Source organism: Malurus melanocephalus, unplaced genomic scaffold (assembly GCF_030028575.1).
Source record: "Malurus melanocephalus ecotype Western Australia unplaced genomic scaffold, MMel_1.1 scaffold_3, whole genome shotgun sequence".
NCBI classification, from domain to species: Eukaryota; Metazoa; Chordata; class Aves; order Passeriformes; family Maluridae; genus Malurus; species Malurus melanocephalus.
The window spans coordinates 4,253,752-4,274,729 of record NW_026623235.1 but is presented as its reverse complement, the minus strand read 5'-3'; the positions used below and the strand labels follow the sequence as shown (position 1 = coordinate 4,274,729).

The 20,978-nt window shown below is 39.3% G+C and overlaps 1 protein-coding gene across 1 annotated transcript in view; it reads right to left on the bottom strand.

The window, feature by feature from the left end:
* DEPTOR (DEP domain containing MTOR interacting protein) overlaps positions 1–20,978 on the bottom strand; it is a 77,589-nt gene that overhangs the window by 41,680 nt on the left and 14,931 nt on the right. Inside the window, exons 3-5 of the mRNA XM_057368011.1 lie at positions 9,711–9,889; positions 7,614–7,737; positions 1,733–1,911 (exon numbers count right to left, since the gene is read on the bottom strand). Coding sequence (XP_057223994.1) covers positions 1,733–1,911; positions 7,614–7,737; positions 9,711–9,889 — 482 coding nt within the window. The remainder of the gene's footprint in view (positions 1–1,732; positions 1,912–7,613; positions 7,738–9,710; positions 9,890–20,978) is intronic.

Below are 20,978 nucleotides of genomic sequence, written 5' to 3'. Positions count from 1 at the left end.
TCCTTCCTCAGCAATTCCCAGAACCCTGCCTTCAGCTCATGAGTTTCAAATCTCTTTCTAAGAGGACACCTTGCACGTGCTCTTGACTACAAGAAAAGGATGGGCAGGAGATAAATCTGCAGAATGGCCAGGGCTATCCATAGAGAAGTAGGGCCAGTGTCACTCAGGAATGCYCCCTGAAACCTGGCTTGACAGGGGCAAAATTATTTCCCTGCAAACATGCCCTAATGAGCATTTGCCTTAGTTAATGAAACAATGGTTGATTTGTAAGAAAAGCCACATCCACATCCTGACTTTCTTAGCTGTGCAAGATTTCAATAGCTAAGAAAACCCAGCTTTGCACCAAATGTTAAGCCCTGACTTTACTTCCTCTSCAAAAACATCTGTATCAGCATAAATCTCACTTCTATTTTTTTCTGTTTTTTTTAAAAGGAAAGTTTACTAAATATGTAATACATAGAAAATGCCCAGGTAAAAATAGGAATGAAATCATTGCCTCTATAAAGAGGGATGGCATACCTTTCCTGTCCATCAAGCTCCGTGCAGTTGGCACCACATAAATCTTAGGAAGCACAGGAGTAATTATAGAACTGGAAGCTGGTTACTGTAAACATTCAAAAGTAGATCCTAGCAATTGCAAGTTATCATGAACATGACTAGAACCATGACAAACCATGCAGATCACTCACTTGGCCATTTCTATTCATGAAAACTAAACTTTTTTTGCAAAGTAATAAGCAACCTAGTCAATCTAGCACCTTGTATATTAACAACCTGCTGATATAATCAGCTGTTTGTCAGAACAAAGGGTTGATGTAACAACCTTGGACCACCAGGATCTGGTCATTTTCCCGTCGTGCACTAAGTCATGTAGGTAACAGCTTCTGCCAGCTTGCTGTCATCTCCTGGCAACCTTTCATGGCTCCCAACACTTCTATGGTGGGAAATGCCTGGTCTCAGAAGGGCAGTGTGCACAGAGAACATAGAAGATGACTATATGTAGAATGGGGTTTGGTGCCACGGGTGTCAATTTCTTCACCCCTGGGGCAGYACAGAAAGAAAACTCTGTCTCCTCCATCCTTAACAAAAGGAGCTTCTTGGTGAAGGTGTATCTGCCAGGCATATGATACTGGACCATGAAGAAATACTTGATTCCTGCCTCAAAGAAGTTATAACACAAATACAAYAATACTTCAACCAGAAGCCACATCCTCTTTCTTGCCCAAACATACTAGAGAAACTCTGCTACATGCTCAAGAGAGAAAGCTGCTTTACTGGCATCTGACTTTTCTCTGTCTACAAGTATGGAGATACACAGAATCTGAAATTCTTATTCTGCATAAAGAATTTAGCTTCTTGATGGCTCTAATCCCTATTTGACGGCTGTAATCTATTTACCTCAATTACACACACACTGCTTGCAGGTAGCAAGCTCTATAAGGTAATTACTACAAATGTAGGAGCAYTGACTTTCATCCACACCCTTAAGTTGTTATTATGCAGTTTCAAATTCCAGCGGTACTCTGCATTTGATAAAGCATTTTCAGAACTAATACAATGAGCTTCTGAAAAAGCCACCCTTTAACTAAATAAAGTTACTTAGACTCCTATCTGAAYTAATTTACAACCTAAACACACCATGATCAAGAGACAAGGGCCCCTCCGCGTGATTTGACCTGAAGAAAATGCTACAGTGGGTGTAGGCTGTGGTGGTTGGCAGTGGATTTCTCACCGTGCTGTATAATCCCGTGCTCCAAGAGCCTGCGKCCGAGCTGCTCCGCTTCACTCCGGGTCGTGGCCTCTCCCTCCTGGATCAGCCAGTCAATGAATTCCGATGCTACAAAGGTCCGTTCRTACTTGACTCCTTCCTCTTCCCTGGCTTGCAGAAGGGTATTTTCAGAACTCATCAGCCTGGTATGGAGGGGGGAAGAATTGGTAGGGAAAATGGTTCTTGAGAAAAGCAATTCCAGATCTATTTTGGCAAATCTCACTGATATTAAGCAAACGTATATGAAGCTTTCACGGACTTACTAAATCTTTCCTCAAGCTATCCATTTACTTAGGAGGTGAATTATAWCTGCTTAGTCAAGAGATTTAGGCTTTATAACCCTGTGTAAAATTAATGCTTTCTAGCTTTTTCCCCTAAAAGAAAATTAGATTTRTAAGTTTTGTATTTCCCCTATTTAGTGTTTTACATTCTCTAAAAGTTACTGTATAATCAACTTAGAAAAAAAATTAGCCTRAAAGCACCAGAATGTGACTAATGTGTTCAAAGCTTCCTAATTAATATTTACAGTTAGCAGGACTATGCCCCCAAGTCATTTAGATGACTTTGAAAATTCTCTCTGTAAGCTCTAAAAGAGCTGCAGAARAATTCAAGAGGAGGAAAAAAGGAAGTTCTGTGGTTTGGGGGCTGATAAATATTGCGTATCTAACATTTGGTGAGGCAGCTGCAGTCAGTGAGTTACACACAAACCTGAACACATTTTAACATCTGAGASTCACAGTGCTCTGTGCCTCAGCTGGCTGTGTGTAACACCAGTCAGAGGAAMATCATGAGATGTCCCTAAATCTCCTAGCAACTCACATGTACGTAGCTGAAGGATAATAATAAAATTCTTCCCTATTCAAGATACCTATGCAAATGATGCAGTATTTTTTTTTTTTAAAGGCCTCATTTTGTTAATGCAAAAGTCAGYCTGAAAGTTTGAAAGAGAAGCCAGTTTGAAAGAAGGAATGAGAATTGTTTCTTTTTAATACAGAATTACACTTCTTTAGGGGGGAGACATTGCACCACTGCATCCTTAGCCACCTATTTTTTTTTTCATAATTATTTTACTTATTATAAGCTAACAGTAGGACTTTCAGAGTAACAGCTCAAGAATGGAAAGATCATTTTTTCCATGTAAGACAAATAGATCCCCTCCCTTCACCAACTATTTTGTAATTAAGAACACAACTGAASTACAACAGGCATATTCTGGAAGTGCTTAATCTTTGCCCTTCTGATAAAGGAATTGAAATTYATGTAAATCCATACGTGAGCCATCTGTTTCTTAAACTGACAGCATGTCCAGAGATTATGGAATATAACTTCACCTCCTTTGGCAAGCATCAGAAAAATCTGCGCCATAGGAACTCGGAGAGAAGTTTCATTTGAAATTACAGTGAAGAGGTTTGACAGGGCCCAACCTCTGTTATTTCATCTGAAAGATTTCTTCTCTTGACTTTAATGAGCACTAACCTGAGGTCTGAACCTACTGGATCAGACCACCAGGTAGCAGATGATCAAACCAGGCAAAGGCTCTCCAGACACAGCAGCGTGTCAGTGGCAGCACAAACTGCTCGTTTAGATGTTGATGCGTCATTGACAGCACCTCTGAGCTGAGTAAGAACTCACAAAGTCAGGATTAGCTAAAGTCAGAGATTAGGTCAAAAAACAAGAGTATGAGCCAGCAGGGACAACATATTGATGTCAGAACTTTTGCAGACTTTATTCTTTTTTAGTATTTTCATTTACAGGCATCTTGTCCCACAGCATTTTATCCCACACTAACCACACCTAACAGAGACCTACTGTGCTCCAAGGGACTATCTTTAAATGTGTCTCGTTCACCGGGCTTTTTGCCCCCCAGAAAAAAAAATGGAAACCCAAAGCTTGTGTCTTTTTGTACCATCTGCTGCATGGTTACCCACAACTGGTTACCCAGGCTCTGCAGGCACCAAATAAAAAATCCTTAGTATTACGTTAATTGTTCTTTGATGAGTCTATAATYAGTTGACCAGCTCACTGAATTCAAAGATAGAAAGATCCTTGAAAAGGCAATGCTAATTGTTAAGATTTTTACAGAGACACAAAGGAATTCTGTAAAAATATCAAGYTGAAAAMCACTCAGTTTGACATTTCACACCCTTCTGCATAAGCCCAGAATAGCACTGCAAAGGATTAGGACTTGTGAACAAACAGACACGACAAATTGCCAGTTTAGGAAGCCCAGAGACAGCAATCCATGGACTTACATCACTTACTGAAGTAAATCACTGTAACTCCWTGGCTGCCAACAAAACTGTACCAATTTACATCAATCAAAAACCTGGCCTTTCATTAGGCAGAACTGGAAACTGCCTCTTACTCTTCCATTTTCTCCTTGTTTCAAAAAAAAAAAAAAACATGAGGCCATTAATAATTAAAACGTATTATTTGTTGAGACTGATGTTATCCTGCATTAAAGGAATGTGTTTAGCCAAACACTGAAATTCAAACCCCTTTTCAAAAGAAATCTTTAACTTTGTTTTATCAAAATAACTGCACCAGAGGATAAATGCAATTTAACCACTAGTGAGTTAAACTGAAAGTGATTCCAAGAATGCAGTCTCAAAATTATCTGAAAGATTTCCTGAAATTAAAACCATAAATCTGCGCTTCTTTTGCTGTGAAATCTGGTTCAAAAATCTCAGTTGATGTCAGCATCATGAAATGACTTATAGCTCCTAAACATGACTGCACCAGAAACAACAACCTTGTGTGCCTGACCAAACCCTACTGAGAATTGCAAACATCATAAAAAAGGATGGCTGCACAACTTGATTTGTTTTTTAAAGCTATGAAAGGTCTGTGTTGGATTTATATAAGATTTGCAGCGAGTTTTATTGAAGAGAAAACATGTTTATCTCATTCAATCTATGTGGTCAGTCCTGTAGAGCTTGAAAGCTGATACCAAYCTTAGATCTTATAAACAATTCAACAGTTTCAGACAAGACTGTAGGAAATCCTGTAGGTTTCATCTCTATACTGAAGCTCAAAGCATGTTCACAGAAAGGATTASCAAAGTTTGCAATGATGTGCAGGGAACCTGAACTCATTCATGGTTTTCAGTGCAAATGAAGGGAGAWTACAATCAGAGAATGATTTTAAATCTTCTAATCCCACTGGTACAGCCACCAAAGATGCCCACAGCAGGGGAAGGAGGTAATGCCACAAGAAAGGAGAGCTCAGGTTACAAGGAGCTTTGTGGACACGCAGAAGAGAGACAGGAAATRGAGCCCCTCAGCAGAGGGACAGTCCTGATGTTCCCCTGTCCCAGGGCAGAGATCGAGGCATTTACCCAAAACAGCAGTCTGAATGCAAGGAACCTGCCTAACACATCCAGCCCTCTTCCCATGCAACAATCTGCTGATCCTTCTAAATTTTGTTCATTTTACCCAATGAAGATACAAATCTCTGCGTGGACTGGCGCTGGGTAATGTGTCTGAAATTTTGGAAAGCACAAATTATGCTGACTTCTGAATACAGTGGTACTCCAGCCCTAACRCAGAGAGCGGAAAAGAGGAGGAAATAATGATGTCTATCTTAAATTAGCAAAGCCTACTGAAGATTAGCAAACACTACAAAATTAGACACAGATTTTCAAAATGTGTTGGGTTTGGATAGATTTCCTTTGGCATAGCTGCATTTCTCTTGCATTTAGGCCCATAGGCATTTTGGTAAACAACTCGGAAATGCTGCTAAGTGACTTCATGTTTGTGCGTGAATACTTATCTCCAGTTGTTGCCATTTAGTCATTATTTTAATAGCACTGAATTAATATTTCCTTTTTCATCACTATCAGGAAAACTGATACAACAGATACATTACACAATCACACATTTCGTTGCAGCACTCTTCCTGATTTTCAGTATTAGATTTTGAGTTTAAAATGTATCCAATGAAACTGTGAAGGTGTTGCTAATGAAAGTGCACAGACAAGGAAACTACCAAAATCTGAAATCTCTGCACAGTGGATTTGCTAAAATAAACAAAGTGAAGCCCAGATAGCCCAGGTGTGCTTTCTTATCCCCCATGAATATGAAATACTTCCGATGATTCATGGAGAATTTTGACTAGCTTTGACTGTCACATACTGGTTATGAAATGCCAGGTATTTTTAATTGATACTATATTAAGCACTCAGGGCTGGTTTTAAAAGTTTCTGAACCCTTCAGATATGTTGCCTAGGAGCAAGCACCTTATGAAGATGCAGTTATATTTAGATACAGGCGCACCTTTTGGCTTTAACTCCTTTTCCAAGATGGGAACAATGTCTACGATTATGAACATTTTTCTGTTAATACAATGTTAAACAAACTGGACCAAATACATTGGTTTGGGAATAGTTCTCTATCCAGAGAAATGGTGATCAAAGCAGACACTGGTAGAACAAAGTTCTTTCTACCGTGGATCCTTTCATGCAAAGCATTGACAAAAAAAAATATTTTTCTTATGGAAAACTAGCATAGAAATATAGACCAAGAAAAGCACTGTAGACACTCTAATCTGCTTTTCAGAGCACAGGTCACACATATAGGCACTGCATGTTTATTGAGTCCAAAGAGCAAATGCTGTGCTCAGTAAGACACAGAAGGCTTAGGAGATGCCTGATTCAATTCACCTGTACCAGGGCATAGAATGGAAGATATTTTCCAGTGGTGCATTTTCTTATGTCTTAAACAATTTATTATATTTTTTAATAGTCACAGTCACTATGTCTCAGAGTATTTTATATGATGGGTGCAACAAAAGGAGTGGCATTTACAATTACTTGTTGACGTTTTTGTTTCACTGCTTTTTCACCAAACTGATCTTCAAAGCTKGGTAACCTTGAAAATAGTATTTATTATCAGCTTTTAAACTTAGGAGTTTCCCRAGTACCTTATTCTAAGAAGGAAACAAATCTCCTCCAGTGAGAAAACACAGCATCTCTCCTGGCTGCTGCTTCTGCTCCACGCAAGCAGGATAGTGGGCGGTGTTCAGTCTACAGCATATACTTCCAGTTTTTTTGGTAAACAACACATCACAACTTTAGCCTTAATTTGTAGCATATGCCAACATACATTTTATTCTTTCTGCTTGAAWGCACTGTGTCAAAATCTCTACATCCTAAATAAAAATGTCTTTAATTTTATATTAGGAAGTATGATTAAGATACCTAGTTACTTGACAGAAATRATCCACTGGGATATTCAGTATCTCAGCATAATAATCTGTTTAAAGTCATAATTAGATGCTCTTCGTTGGGTTCGTGGTTTTTTGAAATACTTTTAACATAACTTTTCTGATGTTGAAACTTTGCCAACTGGAACACTGAAGATACAATTCACCTGTGATTTAAAATCATCCCTCCTTGTGAAACTCTAGATATGGAGTCTCCACAGACATGCTGCTGCTTGTTCTGCGCATTTTGGTGTATTAACATTTTAGGAATTATGATTAGGCCTTTACATGACAAATAATTATGTAATTACTTGAATTATTTTGACAAATAATTCTGTAATTATTTTTCTAGAATAGATTTCAAAAGCTTCAATCTACATTGCATTCTCATATAGGCAGTATTAACAATCTGGGACATCAGAAAATGCCATTTCTTTTAAAATGAAATGCCTCAAGTGAATATGGTAGAAAGGCAAGAGAAAAATGGGACAGGGAAGGACCCCCAACTAAAGTAATGGGATTACCCAGACCCRTTCCTGAATGAATTGAAAGCTTCTGGGACTATTAAAAAATAGATTAACAAGTATCATTTGCACTATCACATGGCACTATTATCAACATATGAATACTGAATGCAACATACTTTTCATACAGTCTTTGTCCTCTCATGAACACCTTCACCTCATTGTCCAGTGGAAACGTCCCATCATCTTTTCTGAAGCGGTAGAACAGTTTGACATCCTTGAATTCTTTATGCTCATCACAGACTGAAACAAAATAACAAAAAAAAAAAAGAAAAAAAACCTTCACATTTATATTAAGTAGTTGAGGATAGATTTAGTGGGTACAGCTGCTGAACTTGAAAGCAAGCACATGCAGAGCCCAATCCCCTGCATTTCTGAGCACACAACTTTACTCAGTTCTAATGATAGGCTGGAGAAAACTTTTGGAGAGGTAACCAATTTCTGAGTGAGGGGGATAAGTGTTCATCAGTTTTAATAGTAATATCGCAAACATGAGGAGCAAAAAAGTATCCATCCATTGCACACCCAGAAAACCCTTTGATGTAAACAGTCTGTTGGCTTGTCAGTTTAAAAAGCCACCAGAGTAGAATGCCCAATAATGTAAGGTTTACCAAACCTCTTTAAGTAATCCATATCAGTTAGCAGTGCTGCAGGAAACTTGAGACTTCCTAAAGAAACAGTTACAATCAAAGCCTTCTGCCCTCTTAAAATTGTCTCAGTTGCTCTGCCATGCCTTCTAGCAAGTGATAGGTACGACATGAGCATACTGAGATGCCAAATTAGGTTTGTAAAACAGCAGCTGTTGATGGGCTCCGGCAAAAACTGATGGGAAGGCTATCCCAAGCAAGCTTTTCCTAAGAGACTAGTCAACCCACATACAGGGGTACCTTCTGCACCACAGGATCAGGAACTGGTACCCCTTTCACTTGACTCAGGACTTGAAAGATTGCTCTGAGCATCCTGCAGAACCTGAAGGAACCTCTCTGAATTTACCTACCCAAGCTCACTTAGTAAACTATTTTATTGAAGTGCAATACATGAACATTTTCAAGAAACACTTGTTCTATTTCGAACACATGCACACATATTTATAAAATTTCTTCTACAGTTTGCAATTGGATCCTAAGGTATAAAATGCCTGAAGGTTGTTAGAGTTTTAAACAACCATTCAGCAATAAAACATTGATTGCTCAATTAAATTAAGTCACTCAGGCATCCATGCAACTCTTCACTGACATTTCTCAACAGAGGATTAAGTAGACAGATTTGAATACCCTATAATTACTTTATTCTTTAACTATCTACCGTGAGTCCCGGTTTCCATAACAACCCAGAATTTTCATTTAATAGCCAAGCAGAAGCTGTAGAAGTGGCACTCATTCAATATGTGCATTTCTGACTTTTAATTAAGGTGTTGTTAATGTGTAGATAGCAGCGGCATTGCTGTACACACACACAATGACCTCTGCATAAAGTCAACATTCGTCTGTTCATAGTGACTCAGTTTTCTCTTAAAAAAGAAACAAATGGTACATTTGTGGTTTTGAAATAGGTAATACTATAGGCTTGAAATTGAGGCCTTGGATCTTCTTTGCTTGTGTGCTTCCCAGCCTCTTTGTGCCCCAAAAGGCAACTAAATGCTACCAGTGAATTGGAAAGCTYCTTTTCATCAGCATGAATTGTTATTCAAGAAGCTGAAATGAGCAGATCTCAAATAGACAACAAGTTTAGGAGAAAATTAATCAGGGCACAGCCAGACCACTAACTTTCTTGCAGCTGCACCAGCACTAATGTTTGTGCAGCTGGTGTGAGGGCCAGGGCCAGGGAACTAATCCACGTGAGAAAAATGATCTTTTTTTTTGCTGGCTGATTTTTCAGATGGGTTTTTCAGCTGAAGAACTGTGCTCTTAGGAGCAGGGAAATGAGGGCAGCAGGGAGAGGGTGGACACAATCTAGCTGGGGCTGCTCTGGAGGCAGGGAAGCAGCACCATAGACTCCAGTAACTTCCCCCCCTGCATGGGGAACATCACACTTCTTCAGGCTCTCACCTCACACAGGTGACCTTGCACAGCAGCCCAGCTCAAGGGAGATTTCTGGCAGGAAAAGGATCCTACCTGTTCTATACTTGGCTGAAAAGCAAGATGGGATTTCCATTTGTCTCACAGCAGTCAATAAAATTTAGCTTAGAACTTTTTAGCAGCTGATACTGCACTTACCATGGTGGATAATGCTGTGATCCAGTAATTTCTGCACCAGTTTGATGGCTGTCTCCCTGTCAGAGGCCTCTTTGTGGTCAATCAGCCAGTCWATCAGCTCTTTGGCAACGAAGCAGTTGGGGTAGGTTTTGAGGTGATGTCGCCGATCCTTAATGACCTTTTCTTCGTGCAGYCGGAGCCTGGGGGTCAAATCACCTTGTAAGTATCATTTGCAAAGAGCCTCTGCAACCAGCAAGACTGGGATGAGAGCAGAGCAGTGGCACCCAAGCCCTGCTCACAGGATGGGCTTTGCAGGTGCTGGGCAGAAAAGGAAGAGCCTCAGTCACACATCCAGTGCTGACATCTCACAACCCAGCAGCCCAGAGCAATCATTTGTTACAACTTTAAACCCCATAATTGGAAAAAGTTGTTTTCTGCTCAGTGGAAAAGTTAAAAAAAACTGAAGAACAGCAGCACAGCACACAAAGTCTATAAAAATACTTCCCGTAGGTCAATTAAACTGTCAATAATTTGTAATTAATTTTCCCACATTACCACTAATGTGTTCCATATTATTTTATAGTATCACTACTGTAGATTTTTTTTTTAATCTCATTATTTTTTGCAGCTATAGCTTCTCCCTTGGTTGGATAACTGCATTTTGCCTCCCACTTCACAAGAAGCACAGCATTTATGATTTAAAATTCAGGGGTGAAGMTGCTCCAACACAATGTTATCAATCATTAAAAAGCTGCCTCCTACTCCAAATAAAGGAAACTGATTTCCCCTTGCACGCATGTTAGCAAACGTTCCCTGTCTGCAAATTCTCCCCCATCGTCTTGAAAGCAAGTTGGTTGGCAGTTTTTGAGATGCGTGAGTCAGAATGAAAGATCCTGATTAGAGTGATACCTTGAGGTTCAGAGGTTCTGAATCTTCATGTTTAGTAATTTTTGTCCAAATAAAATAAGCAACATTAGCAATAAATTAATGCATAGAGAGTTTTAAAGTTGTTTGAGGTTTTATGCTTTCTTGTTCCATTTTAATGAATGATACCAGAAAATCTGTTTTTGTAGTGTCTATACCAAAGTTCTGAGGAAAGCAGAGAAACCACAATGCTTGGGCTCCTAGCACAGACAGAAACATTGCTGTTCATTTCCAAGAGGCCAGGATCCTACTTTGTAAACACTCRCACTGACTTCAAAGAGTCCTGAGCAATAGTATAATGATTGCAGGGGGTACAAAGGTGACACCACAGAAGGGTGTTAACATGAGCCTCAAGAACCACAGAGCAGGACTATGAGAATTTTTCCTCTCAATGAAATTCCAGTATGAAACAATAATTTCTCTTTAGAATCAGAAAAAGAGAAAATATTTGGCTGAAGTCTGTGAAGAAAATAYTATTAGGCCATCAGACAAGACTTATGAAGGCTTCTACCTAAAAACAGTAGCAAAGTAATGCTTTGTTCTGCAGCATTTGGCCTTGAACTACACTGGAATGGCCAATCTGGTATGTGAATTCAAAAACAGATTTGCAAACATCATAAAAAATTGCAAGATTTTAATATTAAAAACACTGATAAATCAGATTAGTATTCTGGAAAGAAATGCTGATAAATATCCTACGCATTGTGAAATTCTCTGAGCTGAAATACTWTTGCATAAAGCATATTTTCCAGATGTGCTCTAACAGCTGTCACCATGCTTAGAAAGAAAAGCATACACAGTTTYAATTATAGAACATGCAATTATCAGTATGTCTGATGGGGCTTTACAATTAAAATACATTCCAGGTCCTGTTAATGTTCATTCAGTCTTATCTCACACAATAACCTGTGAGAACAAACTAGAGGAAGAATGTATAATACAAATGTCAAYAGCTCAACCCAGCTTTCAGTGAGTGATGTAAGTCTAAATGGCTGGAGTCAATCTGATACAAGAGGGAAAACCCCTTCTATGACATTCTTTGTTCACGTGTTGCATAGGAGTGTGCCAGGATTGGTCTGGCATTTCACAGACAAGTCAGTAGTCMAGAGCACCAAAAATGAGTATTTATGTCTTAAATTCTGACTGCAGGCTTTCCTGAAGTTGGTGGGCTTATAAGTATTTCAGTTCTTCTGTCATGTCAAAAGACACATGTTCCCACTACCATCCTTTTCCTCAGAGATTTTATAGGGTCTCTCTGTATACCTTTCCATCTATATTCATAAAACTCATTTCATTAYCTGAATTACTTCAACCCAGTTGATAAAAGAGTATTCAAATTGGCTAAGAGGCTACAAAATCATTTAGTCAAAGAAAACATGACCACATAACCCTTAACAAATTTGAATTTTCAAATGAATGTGCGAATTGCTTCTTCAGTCTATACCAATTATATCCATACTGAATTATGCCCAGGCTAATTTATTTGGAATAACAAACACAGAGGGAATTCAGTTTTTCTCTTTGGTGATGTATGCTGTTCTCTTTGTCAAGGCCCCCTCACCTTTACACATCTGCTAAAAATCAAACTCTATCGAGGAGAAGTAGCTGAATAAATTGATACTGTACCTAGTGTAAATTACAAATATAGAAGCCCCAGGTAAAGTTATTTGGCATATTGTGGTGTGCCAATCAAAAAGTTCAGGCRGGAATTAAAAAAATGTGTCTGTGCTCAAAAGTATTTATCAGGACCCAAATCAAATGGAATAAAAAGGAATAAAATGTACCCRTGAAAACAATCTTACACTGGAACCAATGCTCAAGTGAAGCAGTAAATTCTTTATCCCTTGGCACTGACAAACAGGGTTCTCACTGAAAGTCCTTGATGTTTTCCCTTTAAGTAATGTTAATCACTTTATGCCAGCTAGTCTGCATGGTGACTGGAAAAGACCTAACTTGACATGAAACACATTTTTCTCACTAGAAGAAGTTTTTCTCAAGGGCTGCTCAGGAGAATTAGCTGACTGACAAACCCCTGCCAGTTTGAGGGGAGAAATGGGAGAAGAGAGATGAAAACAATGAGGGGTGATGGGCAGACAGCTTGATTCAACAAGCCTTTGGAAAGTTGACCCACTTTCTATAACTTAATAGCTTAACCCACTAAAATGATCTTGTGTACACCAGTCTCCACACATATTCAACATTACCTTACATTTTGCATGTGGGGCCACAGTCTGCCTTACCTGAGGAAAACAATGTGGAATCCAGAGCGTTTGAGCAATTGCCTGTGAACTGTTACAGGCATATGCAAGCCTTTAATATTTACAAATTTATATCCATGGCTCTTACTTATGCTTACAACAAATAAAGACAGGCTGTATTTGCAAGCATGCATGCCAGAACAGTATTCTTGGGGGTTTGTCTRAACAGGAATTGCTCCTAATTGACAATATGTGGGGACTCTTGCTCCAAACAGAACTGCCTTCCTCCTACACAGCATGGAACACGRTAACTTGGAACACACTGCTCCTGCTTTGCCGTAAATGTGTTCAGAACTATCTGAAACAATGTTATTTGTTGAGATATCATAGGCATTTTCATGGGAAAATCTAAATTTTTGCCTGGAAATGAAGAACCAAGCTCTAACTTGGGGTGAAATTGCTGTTGCAGCTACATGAAACCTGCATTTTCAGGGGCATTTTTATTTCCACCAGGGACATTATACATTTTGAAGTTCCCTGYGTCTTTTCTGAACCAATGGGTGAGGATTTATGAGACAGTGCCTGCACAATTAGCTTTCCTTTTAAACCCCAGAATAGGCCAACCTACTGGATGAATACAGTAAGGATATCATTAACAGAACCACAGTCCAAATATCTCACCCAGCTGCTTCCCTCTATTAAGTCTAGTAGTCTATGCTTGGCTAACATAGATCTYACAAAGCACTGTCCAATCTTGAGTTCTATGAATGAAAAAACCTAAAAGCATCCTGCTCTTCTTGGTAATTCTCTGAATAATTAATCTGCCAGTTCCTAGTACATCCTATATAGTCCCTATGTTTACCCAGCAAGGCTCAAAAAATGTGCAAGGAGCAGGTTGGTCTCTGACACTCTAAATAAGACAATGGTGTAAAGGCTTTCCTAATGTGCTCCATTCATTCACCTCTTTTCTCATTCCCAAAACAATCACACAAACACATAAAGATGCATATACCATAGAATCATAGACTCATAGAAACAGAAACAGAATAGTTTGGGTTGAAAAGGACCTTTGAAGGTCATCTAGTCCAACATGAGCAGGGACATTTTCCATAATATCAAGTTGCTCAGAGCTCCTCCATATTGACCTTGAAGGTTTCCAGGGTCAGGGCATCTACCCCCTCTCTGGGCAACCTGTTCCAGTATTTCACCACCCTCACCACAAAAAAATTTCTTCCTTATATGTAGTCTTAATTTACCTCTTTTAGTTGAAACCACTACCCCTATCCTATTGAGACAGACCCTATGAAAAAGCTGGTCCCCATCTTTCCTCTAAGCCCCCTCTAACTTTTAGAAGGCCACAATAAGGTCTCCCTGGAGCCTTCTCTTCCCCAGGCTGCACAGCCCAACACGCTCAGTCTGTTTTTCTGTTTTCACAATGGGTGCTCCATCCCTGTTATCATATTCAGGGTCCTTCTCTGGACCTGCTCCAACAGGTCCATGTCCTTCCTGTGCTGARGATCCCACAGCTGGACACAGGGCTGGGCTCTCACCACAGTGCAGTTGGGGGACAGAATCAACTCCCTGAATGTGCTGCCCACAATACTTTGGATAAACCAATTTTTTTAATGGAAGAACAAAACACTAGTGAAGAGACCACTGAAAATAGAAACTCCTATCAGAATTTACTAATTATCGAACAATACACAATGATACTGTAATTAGTCATGGCACAAAACRTGTCCTGCCTCAGCATGCTCTGTTGCTGCTGAGGAGTTCCAGCATGCTCAAGTGTTACTGCTGTGTTAGACCTTGCACACATCCTGGGTTTCAGTGACTATCCCAGACTGAGCAGTGTCAGGCAGGCAGCATTCATTGAACTGCTACAATTTTATCAAATTTGGGTGAACTCTGAACAAAATTATACTAGATCCCTTGAAAGTTAGTGGCTATATGCAGAGATGCAAAACACTTTAGGTGGTTTCTGCCATCTTAAAAGTCTTTCACAAGTTTCATATACATACGGAACTTTTGTACAAGAAGGACTTACTTATTTCCAAGGAAAACTAGTTGCAACGTCCTTTGTGACAAACATAGTTGGACAAAAAAAAGGATCTTGCCAAAGATAAGAATAATTCATGGTGGCCAAAGAGCTGTCTACAGCATGGTAGATGGGCATCTTACTAAAAGATTACATTTTCCAAGGTGCCTCAGTGACTTAGAAGCACAAGTCCCACTGAAATTTAWAACTTACAAATCAGTTACATACCCAGTTCATTACCAAATAAATGAGCATAAGATGGCATTTGTGTATATATACACACATAGGAAAATCTACTTAAAATGTCCTTTATACTAAACTTYTGTCTTTGCACTGTCAGCAAAAAAWTAAAATAGGCCAGTGAGGATATGAACTCTGTACACAGAGGCAATCGTGAAGGTACTCAGTGAATGCAGTGTGTATTGCTTGGACAAGCATTTCCAGCTGGGCTTGCCAAGTCTCAGCTGAAGTGTCAGCATTTCACTGCTGCCTGTTCCTCTTTCTATTTATGCTTCAGTTCTGCAATCACTTAGTTTTGTTACTTGATATTCACAGGAGCTAAATTACCCTTTAAAAGATGGGGTCGTACTGGAAATAGGATGAAGATATTTCTGTTTTGGTAGCTATGGCAGAGCAGGAATTCTGTCATCTCAAATACAAAATATACATTCTGTCATCTCAAATACAAAAGGTGTCTTCAAAGCAGCCCCTGATATCTGTTCTCATCACTGTGATAATCCCCACTTTTTTGCCCACAGCCATGTATGTAGGCACAGTGAGAAGATGCCAGAAAGCAGAGCCAGATAGAGAGACTTCAAGTAAACCATCTCTTGGAGCACTTCAGAGGAAATGCTAAAGCTTCCAAAGAAGTGACAGTTCACCAGTGTCCCTGTGACTTTAAATAAAATATTGTGGCTGCCTCTTTCATGAAGTCTTTTTTTATACATTCAGAAAGTACTAAGGCCATTGAGCCCGCAACCAAGCATGCACAGCAAACACCCCCAATACACGCAACATTTTACTAACACTGTCAGAGTCAAAGCAAACTCTGGGGAACAGACACAGGCATTGCTCAGGGTCTGGGATGAAATCAAAATGATGGCTCTTGAAGACTCTCTTTCAGCTAACAAATTCAGGCCAGAAATTCAGAGCCACAGCCTCCAGAGTGTGCAGAGGAAATTAGATCTGTGGGTTTGTATTGATCTGTCATAGAACTAGAGACCCCTTGTAAAACCTATAGAAGCTGTGGACTAATCTCCCTGCCTGCCAAGCCATTTCACTTGCATTTGACTTTTTTAAATAAAATGTGTACAAACATGAATAATACATCGAACTGCCCTTGAACCTTGAGAGCTTCTGTCTTGCTGGAAAGCAWAAAACTGGGTTTTGTAAAGAGGAAGACACAGAATACAGGCAAGTTTTTATTTCACCTGGTCATAAGGAAAGKGGAGGTCTGCCTGTCTCACTCTGGCTGCTCACTTTCAGGGCTGAAGCTGTCAGAACTCAGCAAATCACAGCCCTCATTCTCTGTGTGGAAGTCAGACATAATTTTGCTTCTCACTCAGTTATAGATGAGTTGGGATGCACCACAGGACAAATGTATGCAGGCCARAGTCTATGGGATAATACTGTCTGGATCCTCCAAAAGAACTGATGTACTTTTTATTCAAGAACAAGCCATCATTGCTTATATCCACCAACCAGGTTTTGTACCCACATTAAGCTTCTGTGACTCTACTGCAAAGATGTTCTTAGGCTTATTAAATCAACATGTACGGTGGGGATTCATTTTCTTGAGGWTATCTTCCCAAATCTAAACTGAAGACTTCTACCATAAACTATCAAAATTTCAAAGTACAGACCAGAAACCAAAGCAGAAATGTTACATCCTATGACTGGATTGATATGGYAATAAGCTCACCAACTCTTGTAGACTTACGCTAAAATACTTCTCAATAAAYGAATTATTTTATGGATAGCAAACTSAGGAAGAAGCCTTGAGGTCTCCAGGGAGGCCAGTGAAAATCAATGAAATTTGTGTCAGGGAATGCAGGCCTATTATCTCAATAAAATAGCTGGAAGAAGAGAATGTCACTTTGAAATACTAAATGGGCTGAATAGGGCAAATAYAGGACAGAGAGCCCAAAACCTACTGCTACAAACATTCCTGCTAGCACTGCCGCTCAGGAACCTGGAAAGACAGACCGGCAGATGGGGAATAGGATGCTCAACTGCAGGCCTGCATCACTGGAGTCAAGAGGAGGAGCTGCACCAAGGATACAAAGGCTGTGGGTACCAGGAAGCCCTGCTGGGCAAGAACTCTCTTGGATGCACCCGGCATGCCAAAGGGTAGGGGAACYGAAAAAGTTACAGGCTGAGGTCCCTCATGCAGCAAGGCTGACATCTCTTTTACACTTATGCAGAGGGAAAGGCTGTCTTTGACCTTGGCTGGCACTTGCACTGTGTGCAGCAAGTTACAGATCACCTGAGAAACAAGGTCTTTTCACCCACCCATCTATCTGCAGCAGGGGAAAAGCAAATCTGTAATGCCCAGAAAGCCCCACGGTGGTGAACAAGCCTGCAGTGAAAAACAGTAAGAGGGGCTGTTATCTGCCAGAGATAACCCAAGAAATCCAYGGGAGAACTAAAATTAGTCAAGTGTCTAATCTTGAATGCAGTTGGTAYTTCTCCCACCCTGTCAATAAGTGACAAATAGTTTTGCTGAGACATTATATGGGTAACTCTTAGCTCAAAGTCCTTCCAGGCTTGGCCACTCTCAGCCTGAGAACCGTACACCTGCAGGAGATATTCMCCCTGATATTTTGCACTTCTCAGAGGAGCACCAACTGTTTGGACTTCTTTCAGTAGTTCTTGGCAACTTTCCATCCAGAAAAACAAATCTGCCTTCATCATTAGTAAAGTATCATACTGCAGTAATATCTCGATTGTTTTCAGCAATTGTTTTCCATGTCTACCCAAAATGCTTATCCAAATACTGTGCTGTGTAATCATGGCTGTCATTAAGCACAAATATCTTGACAGGTAATACAATGAGGTAATAAAATGCTTAGTGTTATGTACTATTATTAACAAACTTGATTTTATACCGGGGCTGTAACTCAAAAGTTTATATTCACTTCCAACAAATACGTAGGTCCATCCTAAAATGAATACAGATGCAATACTATTTCAATATCCAGCATGTTGTGGCAAAACCATCAAACATAATCTMTTCACATTCTAAATAAATAGCTTCCTTTCTTTCATGTTTAGTATAACTGCAGTACCAGGATTTGTTTTTATTTTGAAGGAAGCTGTGTTAGCAGTAAGCGCAAAAGGACTCACTAGAAAAGGCACTTTGTATTGAATTTCTTTAAATAATAAAAAAATCCTACCATATTTTGACACTGATACATACTTTYTTATGTCCTACATATGGCAATACCTCAACATGCAGGATGCTACACAGTCCAATGACATGATTCAAGGGAGTTCTTTCCACTGTCCTCCAGAAGTCTACTGAAATCCAGTGGTTGACCAMTAAACTGTAAAATAAAACTGGAAAAGTGATGCAGATTTTTAAACACTGAAAGTAATTATCCATTTGACTGGATTGCCTACAGGCAATTCAATTGTTAGAGGATGACCTTCACAGTTCATAAATAGAAATGGAGGTAAGACTATAAAATGTAAGGTGATGCACTAACAAAATCCTCTGCTGAAAACTGAGAACTCAGGCTGAAAGTGACAGAGTATGAAACAGCTGAATATGGGGTAGTGAAACTTTCACTTATCCAGGCTGAGACCATACAAAAACCAAGGGAAACCTTACATTGTACTAAGAAAGATGTTTCCAGAAATTATGGGAAATCCAGTCATTTGTATCACTGTCTATGATACCACAGAACATCATCTAAATACGTTCTTTGTTCATTGACATCTCATTCAAGAATGATAAGCTCAAAGAGACACAATGATGCAGCTCTACTCCACTGTGAGAAATTATGAGCCAGTCTCATTAACAGAGAGAAAAATATACTGGATTGGGAGTATGCCTTACCTAGACAAAAAGTGAGAGGAACAGAATTGCTGTCTATGATCTTTCAGGTGAGTTGAAAGCAGAGAGCAAGAAAAGCTATTTAAGTAATCTGAGGGATCCTAATGTAAGAATTAGACAAAGTTCTGGAGAAAAGATTTTCTTACTTCAGGCAAGAATATAAATTACTTTCAGTTAACTGTAATAAATATACCAAAGGATTATGTATTATAATATTTTTCAGATGACCTTCTAGTCCTGTGTTTTATAATTACATGATTTACATTGCTATCTCCTAACAACCTTGGGAATACGGTAGGGTAGAAGAGTATCAGAGGCTGGCCTTTGAATGCACTATACCAAGATTCAGCCTTTTKTAAGTCCTGGTTCATGTCAGCTGCAAAAAAAGGAAAGTTAAAATGCTGCCTATATTAAGTCACTTGTTGTTTATATTAAAGCTTTTATTACAAGTGTATATGCAGATATACAGACGATCTTTGTGTGTTGGCCAAAGCTCAGCGCCTGTGAGATGTTCCCATTCTGTGAGTATGTTTCCTTTGCCACAGGGCGCTCCTGGATTCTCCTTTTTACTGTGCAAACATACAACAGTCCTTATCTGGCTGATTAAAAAGACGGGGATCTAACTGGCCAGTCAACACCAAAACAGGGGCATGTTTTCCTCCAGCACCTGAAGGAAACCCGACAATCTCTGTGACATAAAACTGTGTCAGGACAGAGCTGGGGATCTGCTGTGAGCAAAGCCCATCAGCTGGGTAGCAGCATGCACAGAGGCCAAGAGTTTGCTCTGCTTTCTTTGCTAAATCAAAGTGTAGAAGCAAGGARGAACTGCAGTGGCTGAGAATCCCTCTGCGAGCTCCACAGCCCAGCCCTGMGTTTTACCCTTGGCTGAAGCCTCTACATCTCTGAACTTAGGTGGCTTTCCTGCGATCACATCCAACATTCACACATCCTCCTGAGATCACCAGGTCTGCAGGAATCTCCAGCCTTTAACCTGAGATCTTGTGAAGTTACCACGAAAAAGCTGCCTATAAGGTAATAATCAGCCTGGTCTTCTTGGCCTGGAATTTGTCTGATTTGATATAATGGCACATGATGATTTTATTTATTGAAATAATATAGAGTATGCAATTATTAAAGTGAATAAATCAAAATAAGTTAGAAGTCTAAACTGAACAATGTTACATACAGCCTTTTGGAGTTCCCTTAAGTTGTCYTGTCTTTGAGAGCAAAATATAAGCCAGTATGACCTTTCCAGTCAGCTGGAGGCAGCAAAACAGTATAATCCTAATTAACATTCTGCTCATTTACACATTTTCTTCTTACAGAAAATCCTGTAACATTCAATAAGGTTTCTCTGCAAGGGCCAAAAGAAAAAGAAAAAATAAACCACCATGTGCAGATGAAAAAATGAAAAATGTCTCAGAAATGTACTGATTGCCCCAGACTACATGAAGTTCCAAATGAACGTATGCCAATGGTAACAATTATTTTACTCAACAATTTTGCAACATAACACTACTGCATTTATTTTTTAAACACAGAAAGGATTGCCCTCTGACACAAATGTTTTAATGACAAAAATATCCTATCTGTTTTAAATCTCTATCTAGGTCATACAAACACATAACAGCAAGAATTATGGTATGTGAATTTAAGGGGATTACTTAATGGCATGAAGTTGCTTACTCATAAATTCTGGTAGGCTAATGAAGAACCTTATCATTAGGGAAAATCTATTATTAAAAATCCTAGTTAAATACTGATTCTATTTTAAAATATTTTCCTTTTGAAAAAATCTAGCCTGGGGATGGCTTTGTTAGATTAGCTCAGCATTTTTCTACATCTCATATATATGACATGAACAGATACACACAGTGGCATAGCTACTCTTCATGAGTAGTTCTTTCTGTCAGGAGACTATCAAGGATCTTGTCTTGTTTGATTAGGTCTTGTCAAAAGCTCACAAGTATATAAACTTTGAAAAGATAAATATTGAATAAGCATTCCTCCTCTGCTCTTGAGATTGAATGGAAATTTTCCTTTAAATTAATAAATAAATCCCTAAGGAGGCC